General features: G+C 48.5%; 5 protein-coding genes across 5 annotated transcripts; 3 read left to right on the forward strand and 2 right to left on the reverse strand.

Moving 5' to 3' along the window:
• Positions 1-10: 10 nt before the first annotated feature.
• N7462_006296 (uncharacterized protein) lies at positions 11-610 on the reverse strand (the record flags this gene model as incomplete). Its single annotated transcript, XM_057078014.1, has 1 exon — positions 11-610. One exon carries the CDS (start codon positions 608-610, stop codon positions 11-13), a length of 600 nt encoding a protein of 199 aa, XP_056933594.1.
• A 152-nt stretch (positions 611-762) lies between these two features.
• On the reverse strand, positions 763-7,335 carry N7462_006297 (uncharacterized protein; the record flags this gene model as incomplete). The annotated part of the gene is made up of 1 exon (XM_057078015.1): positions 763-7,335. The coding sequence occupies one exon, from the start codon at positions 7,333-7,335 to the stop codon at positions 763-765; it is 6,573 nt and encodes a 2,190-aa protein (XP_056933595.1).
• Positions 7,336-9,414: 2,079 nt separating this feature from the next.
• Positions 9,415-10,648, forward strand: N7462_006298 (uncharacterized protein; the record flags this gene model as incomplete). Its single annotated transcript, XM_057078016.1, has 3 exons — positions 9,415-9,655; positions 9,710-9,916; positions 10,095-10,648. 3 exons carry the CDS (start codon positions 9,415-9,417, stop codon positions 10,646-10,648), a joined length of 1,002 nt encoding a protein of 333 aa, XP_056933596.1.
• A 4,108-nt stretch (positions 10,649-14,756) lies between these two features.
• N7462_006299 (FG-GAP repeat domain-containing protein) lies at positions 14,757-16,642 on the forward strand (the record flags this gene model as incomplete). Its single annotated transcript, XM_057078017.1, has 3 exons — positions 14,757-14,996; positions 15,330-15,413; positions 15,560-16,642. 3 exons carry the CDS (start codon positions 14,757-14,759, stop codon positions 16,640-16,642), a joined length of 1,407 nt encoding a protein of 468 aa, XP_056933597.1.
• Positions 16,643-17,534: 892 nt separating this feature from the next.
• On the forward strand, positions 17,535-18,017 carry N7462_006300 (SRPBCC family protein; the record flags this gene model as incomplete). Its single annotated transcript, XM_057078018.1, has 1 exon — positions 17,535-18,017. One exon carries the CDS (start codon positions 17,535-17,537, stop codon positions 18,015-18,017), a length of 483 nt encoding a protein of 160 aa, XP_056933598.1.
• Between the last annotated feature and the right edge of the window lie 349 nt (positions 18,018-18,366).

Here is an 18,366-nt window from a genome sequence, read left to right on the forward strand (position 1 = left end):
TGGGTCATCGTTAGAAGGGCTTCGTGGTTCCGTGCTTGGACTTGTTGATGAACCCCAACGTAAAAGATAGGAGGGCCTTCACTTTCTTGACTGGCATCCCATCTGTCACTGATTTGGGGAGATTGTCAAACAGCTCTTCTGTTGTGAACTTCGGCGCGAATTTCCTTTGTAGCTGTCGGAACTCCTTGTTGGTGTGCAGCGGTAGCCTGCCGAGTTTCTTACTAGAGTGATAGTCGGCGACCATGTACTCCGACAGGTCTTTCACCTCGGTTACCTCGTGCCCACCGCATTCGGTCACAAAGTCCCGCAGATTTTCGCCGACGATTTTGACGATATCTTTGCGTAGCTCGACGCGATTATTACGAATGTACGCCGCCAGATCTTTGTAGTCGAATTCATAGACGTTATTAGTGCCTTTCGCAGCATTTTCGGTCTTGTTCAAATCAAAATAGTGGTCATAGGCGTCCTGCCGGACTTGGGTCCAGAAGTCGTTCCATCGATTGTCGCCGATTCTGCCCACAGAGCCATGCGCACTAGGCGAGCAAAAGAGGGTAAACGCATGAGCGTCAAATCCCGCCACTCGAAATGACCCCGCCCACTTCTGGGACATGATATGATGCTTCTCACCTGATGAATCTTTCTTGCCACGTTTTGGCTCAAGATCTTCCAAGCCCTCGATACCGGCAGCCTCAAATGCTTGCTGAGTCCTCTCTGACACCCTTGAAGGTATCTGGCCATTACTATAGCCCTGCAATTCTTGTTTCATTTGACCGGGTTTCGTAGTCCCATCGGCTGGTAAACGCGATTTCTCGGAGAACAATTTGGTATCTTTTGCTGTCCCCGTGGGATCAAACATGTTGACTGGATCATTGCCGACATAGCAGTATAGGTTAAACCCATCAACAAGGCCCAGGGGGTCGGGCTGCTCCAGCGACCCAGCCAGGGTGCATAGTATCGCTGGTCGCAGAAGTAAAGTCCGGTCTCGCAGTCTCGCTCATATCCAGCGTATCGGTATTTCCGCGCTGCTTCAATATCCCGGGTGATGGCACATAACATCGTCGCCCCAAAGGGGGTGTATTCTTCGTATGAGATCAGGCCAGCCGTGTCGTCCAGCTCGATGCTTTCTCCTGGCTGATAACGGATCAGAGTCGATTTTCCATTGTTGTCGCCTCCTCCAGCTCTTTCCAGGATGGCAACGGCAGTCGTTGATGTACTCTGAATATGGCTTTGGATTCTCTCCTTTGTGAGCGTCTGCCCATCCCCGGAGTAAGTTCGATATATATCCACACCAGGGAAGAAAACCCGCTCCTTTATCCTATTCTTTAAAATACCGCCCCGTTCGGTCACTTTGCGTACTCGCATTCCGACCATGTTGTAGACGTACCAAGTCCGTTCCCCGGTGTTGTCATCCCGCGTGATCTGGCGAGAGGAACTCCGCAGCTTGTCCATGTGGTCCCAAGTGAGAGTTGAATAGCCAGCCATGGCTGTCATGCAGCCACTCTGGCCGGCATAGGAAGACCCATACTCATAGTTCTCACGGAGTCCCCCAGTCACTGTACTAGTGAGACGATTGCCCATCACACCTGCCTGAAGCTGGCTCTGTTCTTCATACTGGAACCTTCGAGTCCAGCCGGCTATGGAGGGGATGTTTGGAGCTCCATGATGAATGGAGAGGATATTCCCAACATCATCATAGCGATACGTCTCACGGTATTGGCACATCTCCAGACCGAGCCTGGATGGTTTCTGAAGACCAGGAGCCAACAAGCGATAGGCTCCGGCATGAGAGGAGTTGACTTGTTCGCGGCCTGTTGCAAACACCAGCTGGCCCTGAGCGTCATAAGTGTAGGTCCATTCGGGGTCCGTCCGACTGTTGCGAAAGAACCACGGCTGCTGCGCCGCATCCCATTTGCGGATAACCCGCCCCATACAGTCCCAGGAATAATGAAGATCCTGAACTTGCGATCGAATTCCACGGCTTTCTCGAGAGAGTGTCTTTCGCACGAGGCGACGGGTCATTTTGTCGTATACATGGTCCAGAATGCTTCCGTTGCCGTAGACGATCTTCAGTACGCTCCCGTCGGCGCCGTAGGTTTGATTACAGATCAGCGAGTGTGGAGAATCGTCATCCTTCAATCGAGCAGTTAGTGTCTTAAGGTTATTTGCCAGATCATACGATGTCATCGTCTGGCATCCACTCGCGTCTGTTGCTTGCACAACTCGATCCAGAGCATCAAACGTGGCATACGAGGACTGTGGCTCGTCTTCCAACTCCACCGTTGAATCCCAATCCAGGACCGACTTAAAGTTGACCGCGAGTTGATAGGACTGCTCTAAACAGTTCCCCTTGAAATCCAATTGAATATTATTGAGCTCCCCAGATTGGTCCTGCACACGCACAATACTTCCTCGTAAGTTAGCAGCAGTCGCTCCGAGTTCAGTGTCCCCGTATGTGATCCGGTGAAGAACAACCTCCTCGAGGCCCTGCTCTATATCTGTCATTCTCAACTCAGTTTCGCGTCCCAAGATATCATACGAATGATGAAAGCGTCGATATTTGTGCGTCCAGCGATATAACGGTTTTCCTTGGCAGTCAAGAAACGCTGTTGTCTGACCAGAATCCATCGTTCTGGTGACCAAGCTGTGGCCGAGGAGGTTATAGTCCTGCTCCTGGACTATCCTGTTCAGGGCGTCAGACTGAGAAACCAGATGCCCCGCCATGTTATATGCTTGTCGAGTTGATAGACTTTTGCCATCCCCGAGAACAAGATCATTTCCAATGACCTGACCACGCGCATCGAGATGAGTTATGCTTCGTTTGCCGGAGTATACGAGTGATTTTTCCGCTGCTGTACTGCCGTTCTCCTTCTGTCGTGCCAGCCAGTTTGGTAGGTATGCTTTTTCTGGTAGAGATTTGAAGAATGGCCCAACGTCCGGATCCAGAGCTGGATTCTCGTCGGTAATTGTGCTGCCGGCATCGTATTCGATGGTGGACCAAGGGGTTACATTTTGCTTGCTCCATGTATGATCAGCGTATAGGACTCCCCGTATGCGGTCCAGAGGGTCAAGCAGATTTGTTGTCTTCGGAGAATCAATGTTGGCCTCGAAGCGGAACTGGTGATCGGATGCATAGCTCGGCTGGCAGACGCGGACTGGGTTCCCCTTGCTGTCTTTGATCATCCATTCACTGATCCGCCATTGAGTCGGGGACTTTCCCTTGGCCTGGTGACACAGGGTAGTCGCCTGCAACGGTGCACCGTTACCATCTAGGTAGACGATAGAAACGCTCACCGCAGAGTCTTCCTTCCGATCTCTGGAGTGTGCATCACAGGTGATTGTCGCTTGCAGTGCCGGCACGACAGGCTTAAGCACGCCTTCTGCCATCTCAAACCGGCCGCGATATAACAAAGTCCGGTTGCTCGCGTTTCCAAGAAGCTTTCGTGTATTTGCACCACAGGGGTCCTGCAGGAATGCCTCCATTGTGTCACTGCTGACAATAGTTGCAAAATCGTGCAACGAATCACCCAGCTCTTCAGATTTCTTGCCCATTCGAGCTGTAGCGATGACGCAGCTGAATGCATCGAAGGCCACCTGCAGACGATTTCCATTGATATCCGTGGTTTGCGACGGCTGAAGATGCCAGTAGTCATTATCGAAGCGAATGATGTTCCCCACCGCGTCAATGGTGCTCTGGGTAAGATACTGGTACTTATCCAACTCCAGGACTGTCACCGCTCCAAACGGGTCGATTGTGATGGAAGGTTGGTAAAAGGAATAACGCGCCATCTGTAGATTCTGGTCTGCATTCTTGGAGAATAGCTGCCGTGCTGACGGAGTCCAGATACGAGTGTCATCGTCCAGTCGCACATATCCACCTTGCTCAAGAGCCTGACTTAAACTGTTCTCATCAAGGAAGATTGTCGATATAAAATGCTTCTGGAGAATATCGTCCCCAAAAACCAGTGAATACGACCGATCCAGAACAGAATAAGCCTCAATTTGCCTCCATCCGAGTGGTGCTGCCAGGGTTCGATTCAGGTAGTATAGTCGCTGTTCCTGGACCAAACTCTTTCGCGGCATAGTCCCATCATACAAATCCATGGTCGTGTAAGAGATCGCTTCCATATCGTTCAAGTAGGCGAATCCATTTGCGGTGAGTCTTTCAGTATCAATGGAGGTTGGATCATTCAAACCAGTGATAGCGAATTGCCTGGTCAAAGCCAGCTGTGGCTTCTGGAAGCAGTCCAGTTCAATGACGGAGTCCGTAAAGATATTCTCAGTGTACGTGGCCCAAGTCGCCTCCTGTCGACGTCGATCCTTTATATCCGGCAGGTCGCTCTTCTGCCTGCCATGATGCAGCGTCAGGGACTTGATGATGTCGCCATAGTCATTTACCTCTAGAGTGAGAACTCGTTCGATTCGAGAATCTGCCTCCTTTCGCTCAGACACCGTCTGAATAGACTCGCGGGGTGACACTCGATAGACACCGGCTCTCTCGCTAGAAGCCGCCTGCACACGATGTACTTGATATGAGAACTCCCCAATAGAGTATGGGAGATGGGCCAGGTTTGACGCATCGGCACTATATAACTCCTCTCTCAATTTTTGGCCCTTCAATGCTCGATGAGCCTCATATTCTTCCTCGGGTGTTAGATCCGTGGGAAATTTATGGACTGATGATGTTAAAGCAAACTCCTTCCATGGTCCTTCAATCGAGCTTGATCCTGCCCCTAAATGATACCACTCCTTGGTTTGTATGGGCGGACGCTGAAGATATGCGTCGCCGCCCCCAAATTCCTCCTCATCCCAGTGCTCGACGATTCCAAATCCGCGGAATTCTCGCTCTATTCCATCAAAGTGGCCATCGTGATAGGCATAGCGGCTTCTCTTGGACGTCTGAGCCACGCAGTCTTCCATCGTGACCTGTGAGACGCAGTGCACGGGAAACGGTAACCTGGTGGTCCATGGGTTGCCGCTCTGCTCATCATCTAAGTAGTATTTAGTCGAGGGTTGGTATGAGACTGTTGTAGTTTTGCCAATTCCATTCGTGTATCGATGTAGCAGGTAGGGTTTGATGCCGCCAGTCAACTCAATATATCGCAAGGTTGAAGGCGTCGTCCCAGTGGCAACTGGACCACTCCAGCACAGACAGCTGGTTCCTTTTCCCAGAAGATCGAGGGTGAACACTGACGACATTGTGTCCAACGTGGGGAAATTCTGGATGACCAGGAGGTCACTCCACCGATTCCCGGCCAGATTGAAGTAGACGTGAATGCCTCCCTCAGGGGGCAGATAGACGATATCCGTTGTGCCAGAGCCACACACATCGGTAAGGTGCAGCCTGCTATGATTGAATTGATCCTGGCTGTCAAAGAAGGGACTGTGTCCCATGTGAATCCTGCTTCCGAACCTTCCATGCCCCATGTTTGGCCAGTACGATGTTCTTCCTGGTTGCACTTCGACGATATCCGCTAGACCGTCGCCAGTCATATCAGCCACGTATATCTGGGTTGTAGGATCATGGGAGACCAGTCGCGGCCCATCCTCGGCGACAAGCACCTTTTGTGCGGCCGCGAATCCTCGCTTGCCCAGGCATGGATACCAGAGCATCTCCCCATTTGGTTCCTCCCGCAGTAGATCTGCCAATCCATCTCCGGTCAGATCGATCCTCTTGGTTGCCGAGTCTTGAATAGGAACAGAAGGACTCGCGGGAAACGGCTGAAAGGACTCCCACTGATGCGCCTCTGCTCGCTCGTAGAATCCTTCCACTGCTCCGATTGAATCCAAGCAGACCACATTCATGCGGCCATTGCGGTTGAGATCTTCAAAGTAATGATGGCCCTGGGAGGTCGTGTTTGGACGCAGCGGGAGCTCTCTCACGGGACCAAAGGTCTCTGAGCTGGATGATTTCAGCATCTCGTTGCGCTGATACCACCACGAGCCGCCTGGGACTTCGAGTAGGGACCCTGGCGCTCCTTCACCATCAAGATCGATCCACTCTGTCCTCCATCCGGTCGGACTCGAGATATGGTGGAGTGTGTCGCGAGGGACCTCCTTCACCTTCATGCTCAGTGCATCTGTCATCTGAGTGTATTCAAACTCAATAGCAGGGAGACTTTCTTGGTAAGGCCAGTCCTCTATGCTCATACCCTGGGGCAGGTATCCTGTGGCTTGGAATGATTTGAGGAGCGTGACTCCATTATGATTTGTATAGTTCAGCTCCGTGGATGACACCAGGGCATATGCCCTGCCTTTCATCTGGTCTGGGAATCGATGAAACATCATAATCCTCCGACACAATCGATACGTCCGGAGCTCGAAGCCAGCAGATCGCACTGAGAAGGGATGCTTCCGAATTTCCCATGTTCGCTGCTCTTCAGGACTCGGGTTGATAGATTCGTGGTCACCGTAATCGAAAACGACCTCAAACATCCAGTCACCGGTGTACTTGATAATCCTCCAGGTCTCCAGGTCACGGCTCGGAGAAAGATTGCCATACCGCACGCGTTTGAGATACCTCATCCGGCTCCGAGAGCTGTCGGTGCGATCAATTTCGCACATGGAATCCTCCGGATCCAGCGAGTCGCTTCCGCGGAAGTCTTCCCGTTTGTATGTGAAATGAATTGCGTTGCCAGCAGCGTCGACGGTGCGACTTGCCAACCACGAAAAGATCTGTGTCTTGCCTTCTGCATGGTCGAACACTCTAGATTCCTCCTCTTCTCCAAACAAGGTCGTGTGGTTGTCGGGGCTGACAGTCCGCCAGTGCACATCATCCGGATTGTCCTCTCGCGTCCAGCATTCAATTCGATTGACCTCCGTCTCCAGGCGAGGCTTGTACTGCTGCACGCGATAGGCCACTCCATCGATCACGACGTTCTCCTTTATTGGCTTGACCTCTGCCCGTGCTTGTACGGGAACAAGATCGTCAAACGAGGATAAAACAAAGACATCGGCATCATCATATCGGGGAATCCCCTTGGATGTCTTTCTCGAGATGCTCAGGGTCGACAACTGCCACCCAATCCCAAACACGCCATTTCCACTCCCCGAGTCGTAACTCAAAGCCAATTTGGGCCCGGAACTTGAACGCCCCGGAGACGTGTGAAGCGGGAGACTGAGACTCATCGTCCCCGTCACTGGGTTGATATTGAATTCTGAGCCAATTGAGCGATGTCCTCCTCCGCCCGATGCGGCTGTCGGCGCCTCTTGCGCGGTAGTCGATCCTTGTTCTCGATTTCCTCCCACGCCTCCATTTACAGATGCAACTGTTCCTGATGATTCTTGAGGTGCTTCCGGGGATTGGCCCGGCTGTGGAGCTCCTGGAAGTTTCCACATCTTTTCCGACAAGGGTGATAGACAACACTCATTCAGACTGGTGTCTCTCCCGATATCATCATATCGACTTAGGATGTGTGAATGGTTTCTTATTGCCTCAAAGGGTCTCAGGTCGATGGGTTCTTCTTATCGTCCCTCCCGCAAAGGCCATGCGAGGCTCCAGCTCCACCCCTGCGCCATGATTTCCTCCTTCGTCGGCTATGCACCCCCCAAATTATGAGCTCCGGGGAGAGCGCGAAGGTCGTATGGAGGCAGAAGCAATGGCCGACGCATTCTCTGGCGTTGATTCGTTGATTTGTCGGAGTGGAGATAGTACTGCAGTAGCGTCACGCTAGAATGAATTGCCACCATGATGGTGGAGACAGCCAGACCTTGAGCCTGGAGCTCGTGGTGGATCAGACTCAGGGCGGGATGAACGCGCTACATGTACGTACGCGCGCATATAGTATATAGTTGAAGCAGCCTGCATATCGCTTTCGAAGTTGGATTATGTCCCACAGCCCACTAGGCTAGGTACGGATTCGTATTTAGGCCTAGCTGGGTGAACCAACTTTCGAACAAGGGGTCAGGGTTAATGATATGAATGATATCAAGCAACCAACGGCTGGACTGTGCTTCAGCATTAAGTGGACAATTTCTCTGGAGTTCAAGATCTGACAGCAAAATTAAACAGTGCTCGCGCGACAGAGGGTGAGTCTCACCTGCTCTCACCTCCATCTCACCCCGGTCTCGCGACCAGAAAGCGGTGATCACCCATTTCGCTACCAACCTAAACTACCTGACTTACTAGGATTGGCAAATGGTGCGTGGCTCAAGTATGACTGAGCGGACGGGAAGCCCTGTTCTCCACACCCTGTGGTCGTATGTACTGAAAGTGGAGGTGATCTAGATTATATACCAAATTTGTATTCAACCATTCTGAGTCTACTCTGTGTAAGCCTCGGATGGATCTGTTGCTAAAGGTGCTTTGATTCGTTAATATGGCACTTGAATCTAGGGATGGGTGATGTCTAAGCTGTAGGAATTTTATGAATGAGAATTTGTTTATTAGCTCAATAGGCTTCTGACAAGTGGTAAAATAGACTAGTTATGTATTTTGATTGTCTTTAACTTTTAAAAAAATCCATTCTTCCCTTTCTTCAGATTTTATGTCTTCGCTACTATATTTCTAGGTGATTATCCTGAAATGTTCTTTTTTGACCTGAACGTGCTAGTTTGGGCGACATCCTATCGAAGCCTATTTTTTGCTCCGAAAAGCTCGCCGAATCAAATAAAACCTTATTCATTTTTGTTGAACCAATTTAGCATTGGCTCCTATTATCTCAAAATTTTTATTTTAGTACATTTTCGCACCTATCCGAAAGATATTCATGAATCCTCAGAGCCGGTTTGGTGACGATGTCTATATATAACCCCGATAATCGACCTAATTCTGGGACGGATATTCAGATTATCCGTCCACTCTTAATGACTTCGGTCGCATGCCCACCACCTTCTTCATCTGGATTATGCCACAGACCAGTTGCAGTCTGATAAATTCAACTTTCTCCCTTTGCGCGAATAAAAAGGTGGCAAATATGACAATGTCCATTGCCACTGGTCGCTAGATAGTGTTCATCTAAAACCTGAATATCAAACCACGGGTCGCCGTGAACCATGGAAATCCAAGTTGGAGAAATATAGTCGTAGGCTACATCCCCAGATTATCCACATTTCTGCCCTCATGTTGCTGGTATCTAATAGGAATTTAATTACCGTGGGTGAGTTTGAGCTTTAGATTCGGGGTTTCATTTCAGCCATACACTCATTCTTCCATCCTCGAACCTGTTTGACAACGTCATGTTAGATGAAGAGGAATGATATGGCAGGTAATTATCATTATTTCCTGGTTTTCGTTTTCAAACAGTACCTTGATGTCGTCATGATTTTCACATAGAAGAGATCAGATGCATTCTGCAGTAAGCAATCAGAGACCTTACGCATATAAGACGGCTCTTCAGATTCAAATTTAATACAACAAACACACATCTCTTCTATCCGAAACCATCTATAAATTCATAATAATCATTGATATCCACGATGTCGAATATCGTGCACAAAATCAAAGATGCCGTGACTGATCGTGATGGGCCTATGACGCGCAGCCGTGCTTCGGATGATCGCAATCACGGGACATCCAATCCCTTCACATCGGACTATAATCGGAGTCAGAACGCCCCTCCTATGAATAACTCTGCTAATATGGGCTCCAATGTCAACCGCCCTGATTCCTTTTCATATGGTGCCAGTGCTGATGCTGCTCCGAGAGCTATGAATAAACGTAAGCTTCTAAGTCACATTATTCATGTATTACGTATGCTCAAGAAAAATATAGAGGGCCAGTATGAGGGTTATCTGACCAATAATACAAATGAAAAAAATGCTAGCGGGGCCAGCAGGCCCAATGTCGACGCGCAAAACGCAAACAACGCAAACGCAATGCCTGGGAATACTTCAAGCTCCAGCTCCAGCTCCATCAATGCTGGCCCTCATAGAACAAAAATGGCAAATAAATTGGATCCTCGCATTGACAGTGATTTAGGTATGTCGAAGCTCTGTCAATACACATGATTCATGTCCAAATGGTATAATCAAAAGATTATACTATCATCTCATACCTTCTCACATCCTCTGCCTGCCCTTCAAATCCAGATAAGCACCTCCACCTTCGCCATGAACCAGCTTCTTGGTTTACATGGACTAAGAAAATAAATATATAGATAGCTCAGCCAAACAAGACACCGTCGCCCCCCAGACAAGCACTGCCGGCGCCCAGGGTATTGACTCGAAGAGCAACATGCCAATTCAGCAACAACCTTTTAACAAAGGGGTCGACAATCATACCTCTAGTGAGGAAAATTTCGACAAATCTACTCAGGAACACCGGTCCCATCACGAGCCAGGCCAGTACGGTTTTGATGCTAATCAGGCGCCCGGTGAGATGGGTGAGGAAAATTACAGCAGCTCCACACAGGAACACAGGGACCACAAAACCACCAGCCATGTCACTCCCTGTCCACCCAGGACCATGGGGAGTGAGCGGATGCCGGAGAACAATGTTGGTCAAAACTCTGGTAATAATACTGCCCCGCCCAGTTTTGGTGGCAATGCAGCGGGCGGTAGCAGCTATAATGAGAACATGGGCGCGAGAGGACCAGACAATATGCAGAGCGCTGCCCCTTCCCAGAAACTTGGCACTGGCACCGGCGCCGGTTTGAACCGCCCGCCCGAGCAGCAAGATATGACTGCTGGCCAGCAGCGTGCTGGTTATTAAATACTGTTCAGTGATTACGTCAATGTTTTGGTTTGACTTTTATAGTCTTCCGTTGCTACTTGCTATGTGTAAAAATCATCTCGGGCTGCTGAGGTCCAGGTTTGACGCTATTTTGTAACCATTTAGGGAACAGATTGTTAGTTGAGGAGGTACTGACACTTTTCATCAATATGATCACGGCTTTCATGCGTTCAAATTCTCACCGTCCAACTTGGAAACGTAACAAAAAATAAAGGAGCGATCAAAGCTCAGGCAAGAAGAAAACTTTGAAAGAGCATCTTAATTCCCCATGTGACCAGCATGAAAAGCGATCCTTGGCGCCAATTTAAGTAGTGCATTTATTACATTTCAAGGTTTGGCGTACAATTCCTTGCTGATGCTCCAATCCGAAGCATTCAGCTACAAGAATTCATTGATATATCGGTGTAGATTTTCAAGCTGTTCTATCAACTATACTTGAAAACCCGTCGCTATTGAGTTCTATAAGCATGTAGATTAATCTATGTATCTATCATTCTCGTTTTGACGATATGGTATTATAGTGGGCCTGGTCGATAGTCTCAGGAGACCCTCAAAGAAGGTGCGAATGAAGTCATTAATGAGAACTGCTTGAAACAAACGGTGTATCTAAATTGGTTTGATGTAGATGATGCTAAGCTATAGTAGATATTGAATAGAGTTACGTGGCCTTTTATATACTTAGGCTAGATGGGTCTACTAAGCTTGCAACGCTATTTTGGACCTCCTGGCTTGTACCCTTGCTATTTCATGATAAGAGTGTATTTAATTACACTTCTTTGGTTCGCCATGTTATGGCATTGCTCTAGTTGAGACACTAATTGATCCCGCTGTCTTATACCCAAGCGACTCCGAGTTATCGCTATAGCTGCTACCTAATTCAGGAAAGGATAAATGTTGTGCACGCTAGTCTGTGATTTCTCTATGCCTTTTAGATGGATGTGTTTCTAGCCTTTCAATCCTAAATTTACCTTTCTTTAGAAATAGTGGAGCAAAGAGCGGTAGGGGTCTTGGGATCCTATTTGGCCTTCCCTATTTTACTCCCACTGTAATAGCTGGCACCCATGTATATCGTAGTCATGACCCCCTATGATTGAACGGCGTCATCAATCAATTCCCCGGCCCCACCAACCCAATTGGGTAATCCTCGTCAATGCCACATTCAAATGGATATGTTCAGGTCTACCGTTTTTATATCACTAATGGATCACTGATGAGGGATCAAGGAGGTTCCTAACTTACTCCTGACGTGCACAAATCTCCAACGCCTACATTATTAGCTTCCACACACTCTCTCCTGCCTTGTTCAAGACTCCAAATCTGGCCATTTCCCTATAACACTTTTCCACTTTTCACTTCCCCATTCCTGCGTCCATCTTACTTTCCTTGGCCATTTCAATAATCCCGAATGACCTCTAAAGCTCTGACCTCTAAAGCCCTGAAAGAATCTGATAATAGTGTCAGAGGTGATATTTTTACATTTCTTCAAAAATAGCGATTAAAACAATTTACGGGTCCAGATACATTATAGATCCTCGATACAACAATCGACGCTGGAGACTGACATATGAGTCAAGAGAGGCTTTAATGAGGTGGAATTTTAGATAAGTACATATCAAAAGGTTTACTACTGCACGACGATGACGGGCCAGACACCGTGGAAGCACGGACCGTCAGGCTAATCAGATGCCCAAAAATTGTGATCGATGTTAGATGCAGATCGATAATAGAGAAGAGTTTTTGCCTTGGATAGAGTGGAAAGTCTGATATTTAGACTATATGGGTAAGAGGCTATATATTGAACCAGGGCGCTCTACGGCAAGCCTACGAATGCAGGCAGGATGAGATGGATCAGCGAACCAGCCAACAAACCACACCACACCACGATGGGAGAAAGCCTCTCAAAGGGGATAGCAGAAGCAGATGAAGCGAAGAGAGTGTAAAAGTTGATTCTCTCCCTATCGGAGATGCGAAGCTATATCCTGTAAAGACTGTGTACTAGGAAAGATATACTCCAATCAGGGATCACCCCTCGTCTACCATTTCCACTTTACAATACGTAGTGGTTGTCTGATAGGCCAGAAAATCTATCGAATCCTCTATACCTTAAGAGGTGCCTTTCCGACAATATTCGTAGAGCTTTCGAGTGCTGATAAACCTCCTTGAAGCTTAGGGAGTGTAATCAGCGAGGTAGGATACCGGGACATTGTTCTTTGATGATGTTTCATCAAGTCAGGCATCGTATTGTACCGGGTGTTGCAATGCTGCTGTGTGAATGAATCTATTATGACTCTGCAGGTGTATCACGATGCTACAGGTGGTGGCATCTTGTCTTTATCTGAAGGTGGTGGAGGGGGTGGCGGGTATGCCTTTCTCCACTGGGGCTTGGGTTTGTTGGCAGAGCTTGATGCAGACATGATTTCGCAAGCCTTTTTCGATATAGGTAGTGAAGTGGCCTTTGTGATCCTAGAGAATTTGAGATGAAAAGTCTACTCGGGTAATATCTCTCTCTTTATAGCACAGAGTCTAAAAATAAACATAAAGAGATCAACCCACGAATTTCGATCTGCCAGGATAAATTTTTAGATATATACTTATTCTTGGGGTACTAAGAGAGTACTTCGATATATAGGTGCAAAGCATTCTACCAGTAACAATGTCCAACCAAGTGTTCAGCCAGTCAAATGATCGGCCAGCGAGCTGACCAATGCTGCAAGTAATATCAACCAACAAAATAGCTCAGTGAGGACTTTAGACCTTGTTAATTATATCTCCAACGTTGAGCGGGAAGGCGCGGAGGAAGAATCGAAACACATAATTGACCAATAAAAGGAATCTAACACCCTGCTGTTATGGAGAAGTGGCAATACTACGAAAGTGGTGTTGCGAGCCAATAGTATGGTGATATAGTACCGCATTCTGTATGTTACTGAGGTCTAGTTGATTTGGGAGAGAACGAGTCTGTTGACTACTTGCGGGAGTTATATCTTGGAACTTTCTAGCAGTATTAGGACTACCATAGACTTATATAATATATTGAGAACACTATTTTTCTATATTTGACGTTGGTTTCGCTTCCGCTGGTATTTAGAAAGCTCTTGCTTTCGCTAGAGAAAGCACCAACATAGCTAATATGTCATGAGCTAACTAGTTAACATAATTTACTTGTTACATAAGGATTTTCGTAATTAGCTCGGCTCTGAAACGTACCTATAATGTGACAAATAGAAATCAAAGCAAACGTATATTTATCATCGATCTTATTATCTATAATAAAAGAGAGGAGCACTCTTACTTTGACTTGAATCTTCAAGAGATTCAGTCATCTGTTTTCCCGCACTAAATTTTATCCCTCCCGATTTAGTCACGATTCTAGTTTGTGGCTTATTCTTCTCTTTGCCCTATAATCAGGGCCACTGACCTGCAAGTAGTGCCCATTTGTTCTACTAGATAGACTCCATAACACATTCTCAACCCCTCTTTTGCAAAAACACCCTTCTGTTTCTAGGTTAAGATATCTCTTCTTCTACGGTATATGCTTGTCTGGTGATTATTTTTCAAAATGTATTATTAAGTTCTCAATTAAAAGTAACTTCTTACCTCCTAATTCGCACCCCCTCTCTCAAGCCTAATAAGAATATTCATTAAAGTAAAGAATGGTAGCACCTTAAGCAAAGGCTAGGAATGTGGGTTCAAACCCCCAAAGTGTCAGACTTGACGGGGCGTTCCCTATTACAGTTTTTCCCCTCCCTATGCCAGGGGCATGTAGAGGCGCATTCAAATACCAATGAACACTGCTCTGATGGCCGGAATTCTCAGCCGGAATTCAAGGGCATATAATTGACTCCTGGATGTGCAGTAAACTGAGGCTATGCGAAAATGTAGGAGACAGATCCAAGAATTCTATGTATGATCGCAAATAGTTGCGAGGGGCGTAAAGATGACTGTTAATGACACTATATTAGAACTCCTTCCCAAGGGCGCAGGAAAAGATAGCCGGATTCAATACGACAAGTGGTACGACAAGTCCAAGAGGACAACGTTTTTTTCCCTTCTAAATTCCCGGTCTTTTGAAGCAAAAGTCACCAAAATGCGTTTTCTTCTTACCATTTTTGGTTGCGCTTTCGTTACCGCGCTCCCTGGAGATGATCCTCTCGAAAGATGGGGCGGGGCTAAAGGGAATGGTCCCTTTGGGACTGGGGATACCTCCATCAAAGGCGGGGATAAGTATATTAACAGTGGAGATAGTAGTGGGATGGGCAGCGTTGGGGTCGGAGTTGGGTCTGGAGGCGGCGGTGGCAGTTGTGACGCCGCCGCTTGTAACACCAAGGTAAAATATCGTTCTGTGGATCTCTTGGGGGTTATTGAGTCAATATATTGACACTCTGATTCATTAGTGTATTGCATCAGGGGCCCAGTCGGGTTACTGCGATAGCGGTGGTGATACCCCCAGTCTCTTTGGACTTATATTTGGACAAGCTATGTCGTGAGTCGGTTTCGCAATTGTCTTGGGATAACCAATCAAGAAGCTTATTCAAAAGCAGAAGCTGTGTTTGCGTCCCAAAGACAGGCTGTGACCCTGCTTCGTCGTCATGTAACGGACAATGTGTGAGATGGCTGCAGACTGCATACATTGTGACGATCAATAACTGATCTTCGATAGTGCGCGTCCGGACTGACTTGTTGTAATGGAGTCTGTACCGACCTCCAGACCTCTGCTAGTAACTGCGGCTCTTGTGGGAACACTGTGAGTTGCATCTAACATGATTCCTCGGAGGGCTCCTGTCATGTTGATATATATATATATATATATATATGTTTCTCTCTCTCTCTCTCTCTCTCTCTCTCTCTCTCATATGATTACTAATATGATAAATCCTTGCGCATCGATAGTGCCTTACTGGAGCGACTTGCTCATCAGGCGCCTGTGTGTGCCCAACTTTCCCGGGATTTCAACCGCATACCACATACGCCACGGACGGTAATCCGAACGGTGTTGCTGTGGGTGACTTCAATGAAGATGGCAATCTCGATATCGTGACATCAAATGGAGCAGGTACAGTCGGTCTCTTTCTCGGTACTGGATCAGGAACCTTCCAGCCACAGTCCACATTTCCCGTGTCGGTTAATCCATTCGATATTGCTGTGGGCGACCTCTACAACGATGGCCATCTCGATGTTGTAACTGCACTTTATGGCACTTTTGAAGTGAGCGTCTTGCTGGGCACTGGATCAGGAAGCTTCCAGGCAGAAAGCACATTTCCTGCAGGATTTACTCCAACTCAACTTGCTCTGGGCGACTTCAACCGAGACGGTTATCTTGATATCGTGACGATCGATGGTTACAATACAGCCAACGTCCTCCTCAGTAGTGGACCAGGAAGCTACCAGCCGCCGGTCCCATATCTCGTGGGTTTGGGACCAGCCAGTCTTCTGACGGCGGACTTGAACAACGATGGGTACCTGGATATTGTGACTGCAAGTGCCTCGGATAGTACGGTGAGCGTCTTGCTGGGTACTGCGTCGGGGAGTTTCCAGGCACAAACTGCATTTCCGGCAGAAACCAACCCCCAGAGAGTCACTGTGGGCGACGTGAACGAAGATGGCCATCTCGATCTCATCGTCACAAATTATCCCGATAACCAAGTGGGCGTTTTGCTGGGTGATGGATCGGGAAGCTTCCAGGCGCCAACCCAATTCCCGGCAGGAGCCAATCCATATGCTGTTTCAGTGGCCGATTTCGATGGAGATGGCCATCTCGACATCGTGGTCACGAATTATCAGGGCAGTTCCGTGAGTATATTGCTCGGGGATGGAGCGGGTAGCTTCGAGGCGCCAATTCCGTATTTGGTGGGATCCACGCCGGTGGACGTTGCAGTGGGCGATTTCAACGGAGATGGCAACCTGGATATCGTCACTACGAACCTCAGGGGCAATACAGTGAGCGTCTTGCTTGGGAGGCCATGCGGCTCTTAGCTTTCTTCGATCTGGGGAACTGCTCCAAGCACCGGGCAATGAGCAATGACAAAAGATATCTCATGGGGTTCGCGGCATCGTGGAGGGTTTCCTAGCGGAGGTCTGGCGTGTTGGGACTTTGTGAAGCTGCCTTGGGCACTTTTGGGGGGGGGGGGGGGGGGGCACAGGGTTCAAAGGAATCTCTAGAGGGTCGAAGGATCAAGGAATTAAAGGAGAAAAGGATTACGATTACAGGAACGGAGGATCAGAGGGGACATCGACCTTCGGGAGACTTTTTTTTGTTAGTAATCCTAGTAAGTATTAGGAGTAAGGTCTAGTTGTTACGATCTATCTCCCTATTTTATGTCGGCCTGTTGGGGGGTGAGCCCTTTGAAAGTTGTCAATAATTTACTGTTACCACAGTTCCTGTCACAGCTAAACGCTTCCGGCACGCATTGGGGGGCGGTGTAAGGCACTAATACGTATATTCGGTGCGACAGGGGGCGTGCCACGCTTAGTCAGCGCCGGCTTACCTCAGGGTCTTTCTAGGGTCTTCAAGTCCCAGTCACGTGGGGATTCGGGGCGCGCAAACCCCGAGCTTAGGCAGCTCCTCGGGCTTACGTCATGGAGGCTCCGTCAGCAACTCCGGGGTATCGCAGAGCAACAGCACGACAGAACCACGGAGCTGCAGCGCAACACAGTCCCAGCCTTCGAATGCCCCCATATCATATAAATTGAGTCTGCGCTTCTTCTCCAGAGCACACACCCACACACCCACACGCCCACACGCCCACACATGCACATCGAAACTTGGCCAATCAACCTCCATTAGCGCTGCCAATCTGCTCCCCGCACCTTCCCCTCCTCCAACATTCCACCTCAAACTTCCCATCTCCACCCTCCTTTCACCATCATGTCGTCCACCAACAATCTGGCCTTCACGGCCCCCATCAATCCTTCCGGGGTAACCCCACTCACGCGGCAACAAATCTGGGCAGGTCTGCAGTTGAAGGTCCGCTCTGCCGAAACCTTCGTCCCGGGCGCAATCCAATCCACAGACGTTCTGAGCGAATCCGTCGATCCCGCGACCGGCAACTCCGTCGTCGTTCGCGAAGTCGTCTTCCGCGAATCCCAGAAGAGAGTCAAAGAAGTGGTCACCTCCTTCGAACCCTGTCGTGTGGAATTTGACCAGCCGGACGGGAGCCGCGTGAGCAACGTGGTGAGCGAGGGCGCGGGCGGCGACCTGTATATGACATATATCTTTGAGTGGAGACATCCCGGAGTTTCGCAGGAGGAGCTGGCGGCCTTGCTAGAGAAGCAGAAGCGCATGAGCCAGGGCGCCGTGGAAGGCACGCTGAGCGCGTTGAGACAGCTTGTTGCGGACGGGAAGATTTGATAGCCACTGGCTCCCGATACATCGGTTTTGTCTCTTTTGCACTTCATACTTCATTCGGCATGGCAATTTAAATATTAAAAGTTTGATCAAACGCAACGAGGGACAGGAAGAGCCTCTATCATTTAGAAGGCGAGACCGAAAAAATAAAAAAAGATTATAGTCACTGATCCTCCATATCACAATACAATATCCCCTCCGTATCATTCCTAGACCATCCGCTTCCTAACTCTTCCTCTCGCTTTTGACACACCACCCCAACCTACGACCATTTGACCTATGAGTCGGCTCTGTCTCCTTGTAACCCCGTGAGTACAACTTTCGCGATATGCGGGTGTCTCTATTCGAGCCT

The sequence above is a fragment of the Penicillium macrosclerotiorum genome (genome assembly GCF_028827735.1).
Source record: "Penicillium macrosclerotiorum strain IBT 26536 chromosome Unknown utg000006l_segment0_segment0, whole genome shotgun sequence".
NCBI classification, from domain to species: domain Eukaryota; kingdom Fungi; phylum Ascomycota; class Eurotiomycetes; order Eurotiales; family Aspergillaceae; genus Penicillium; species Penicillium macrosclerotiorum.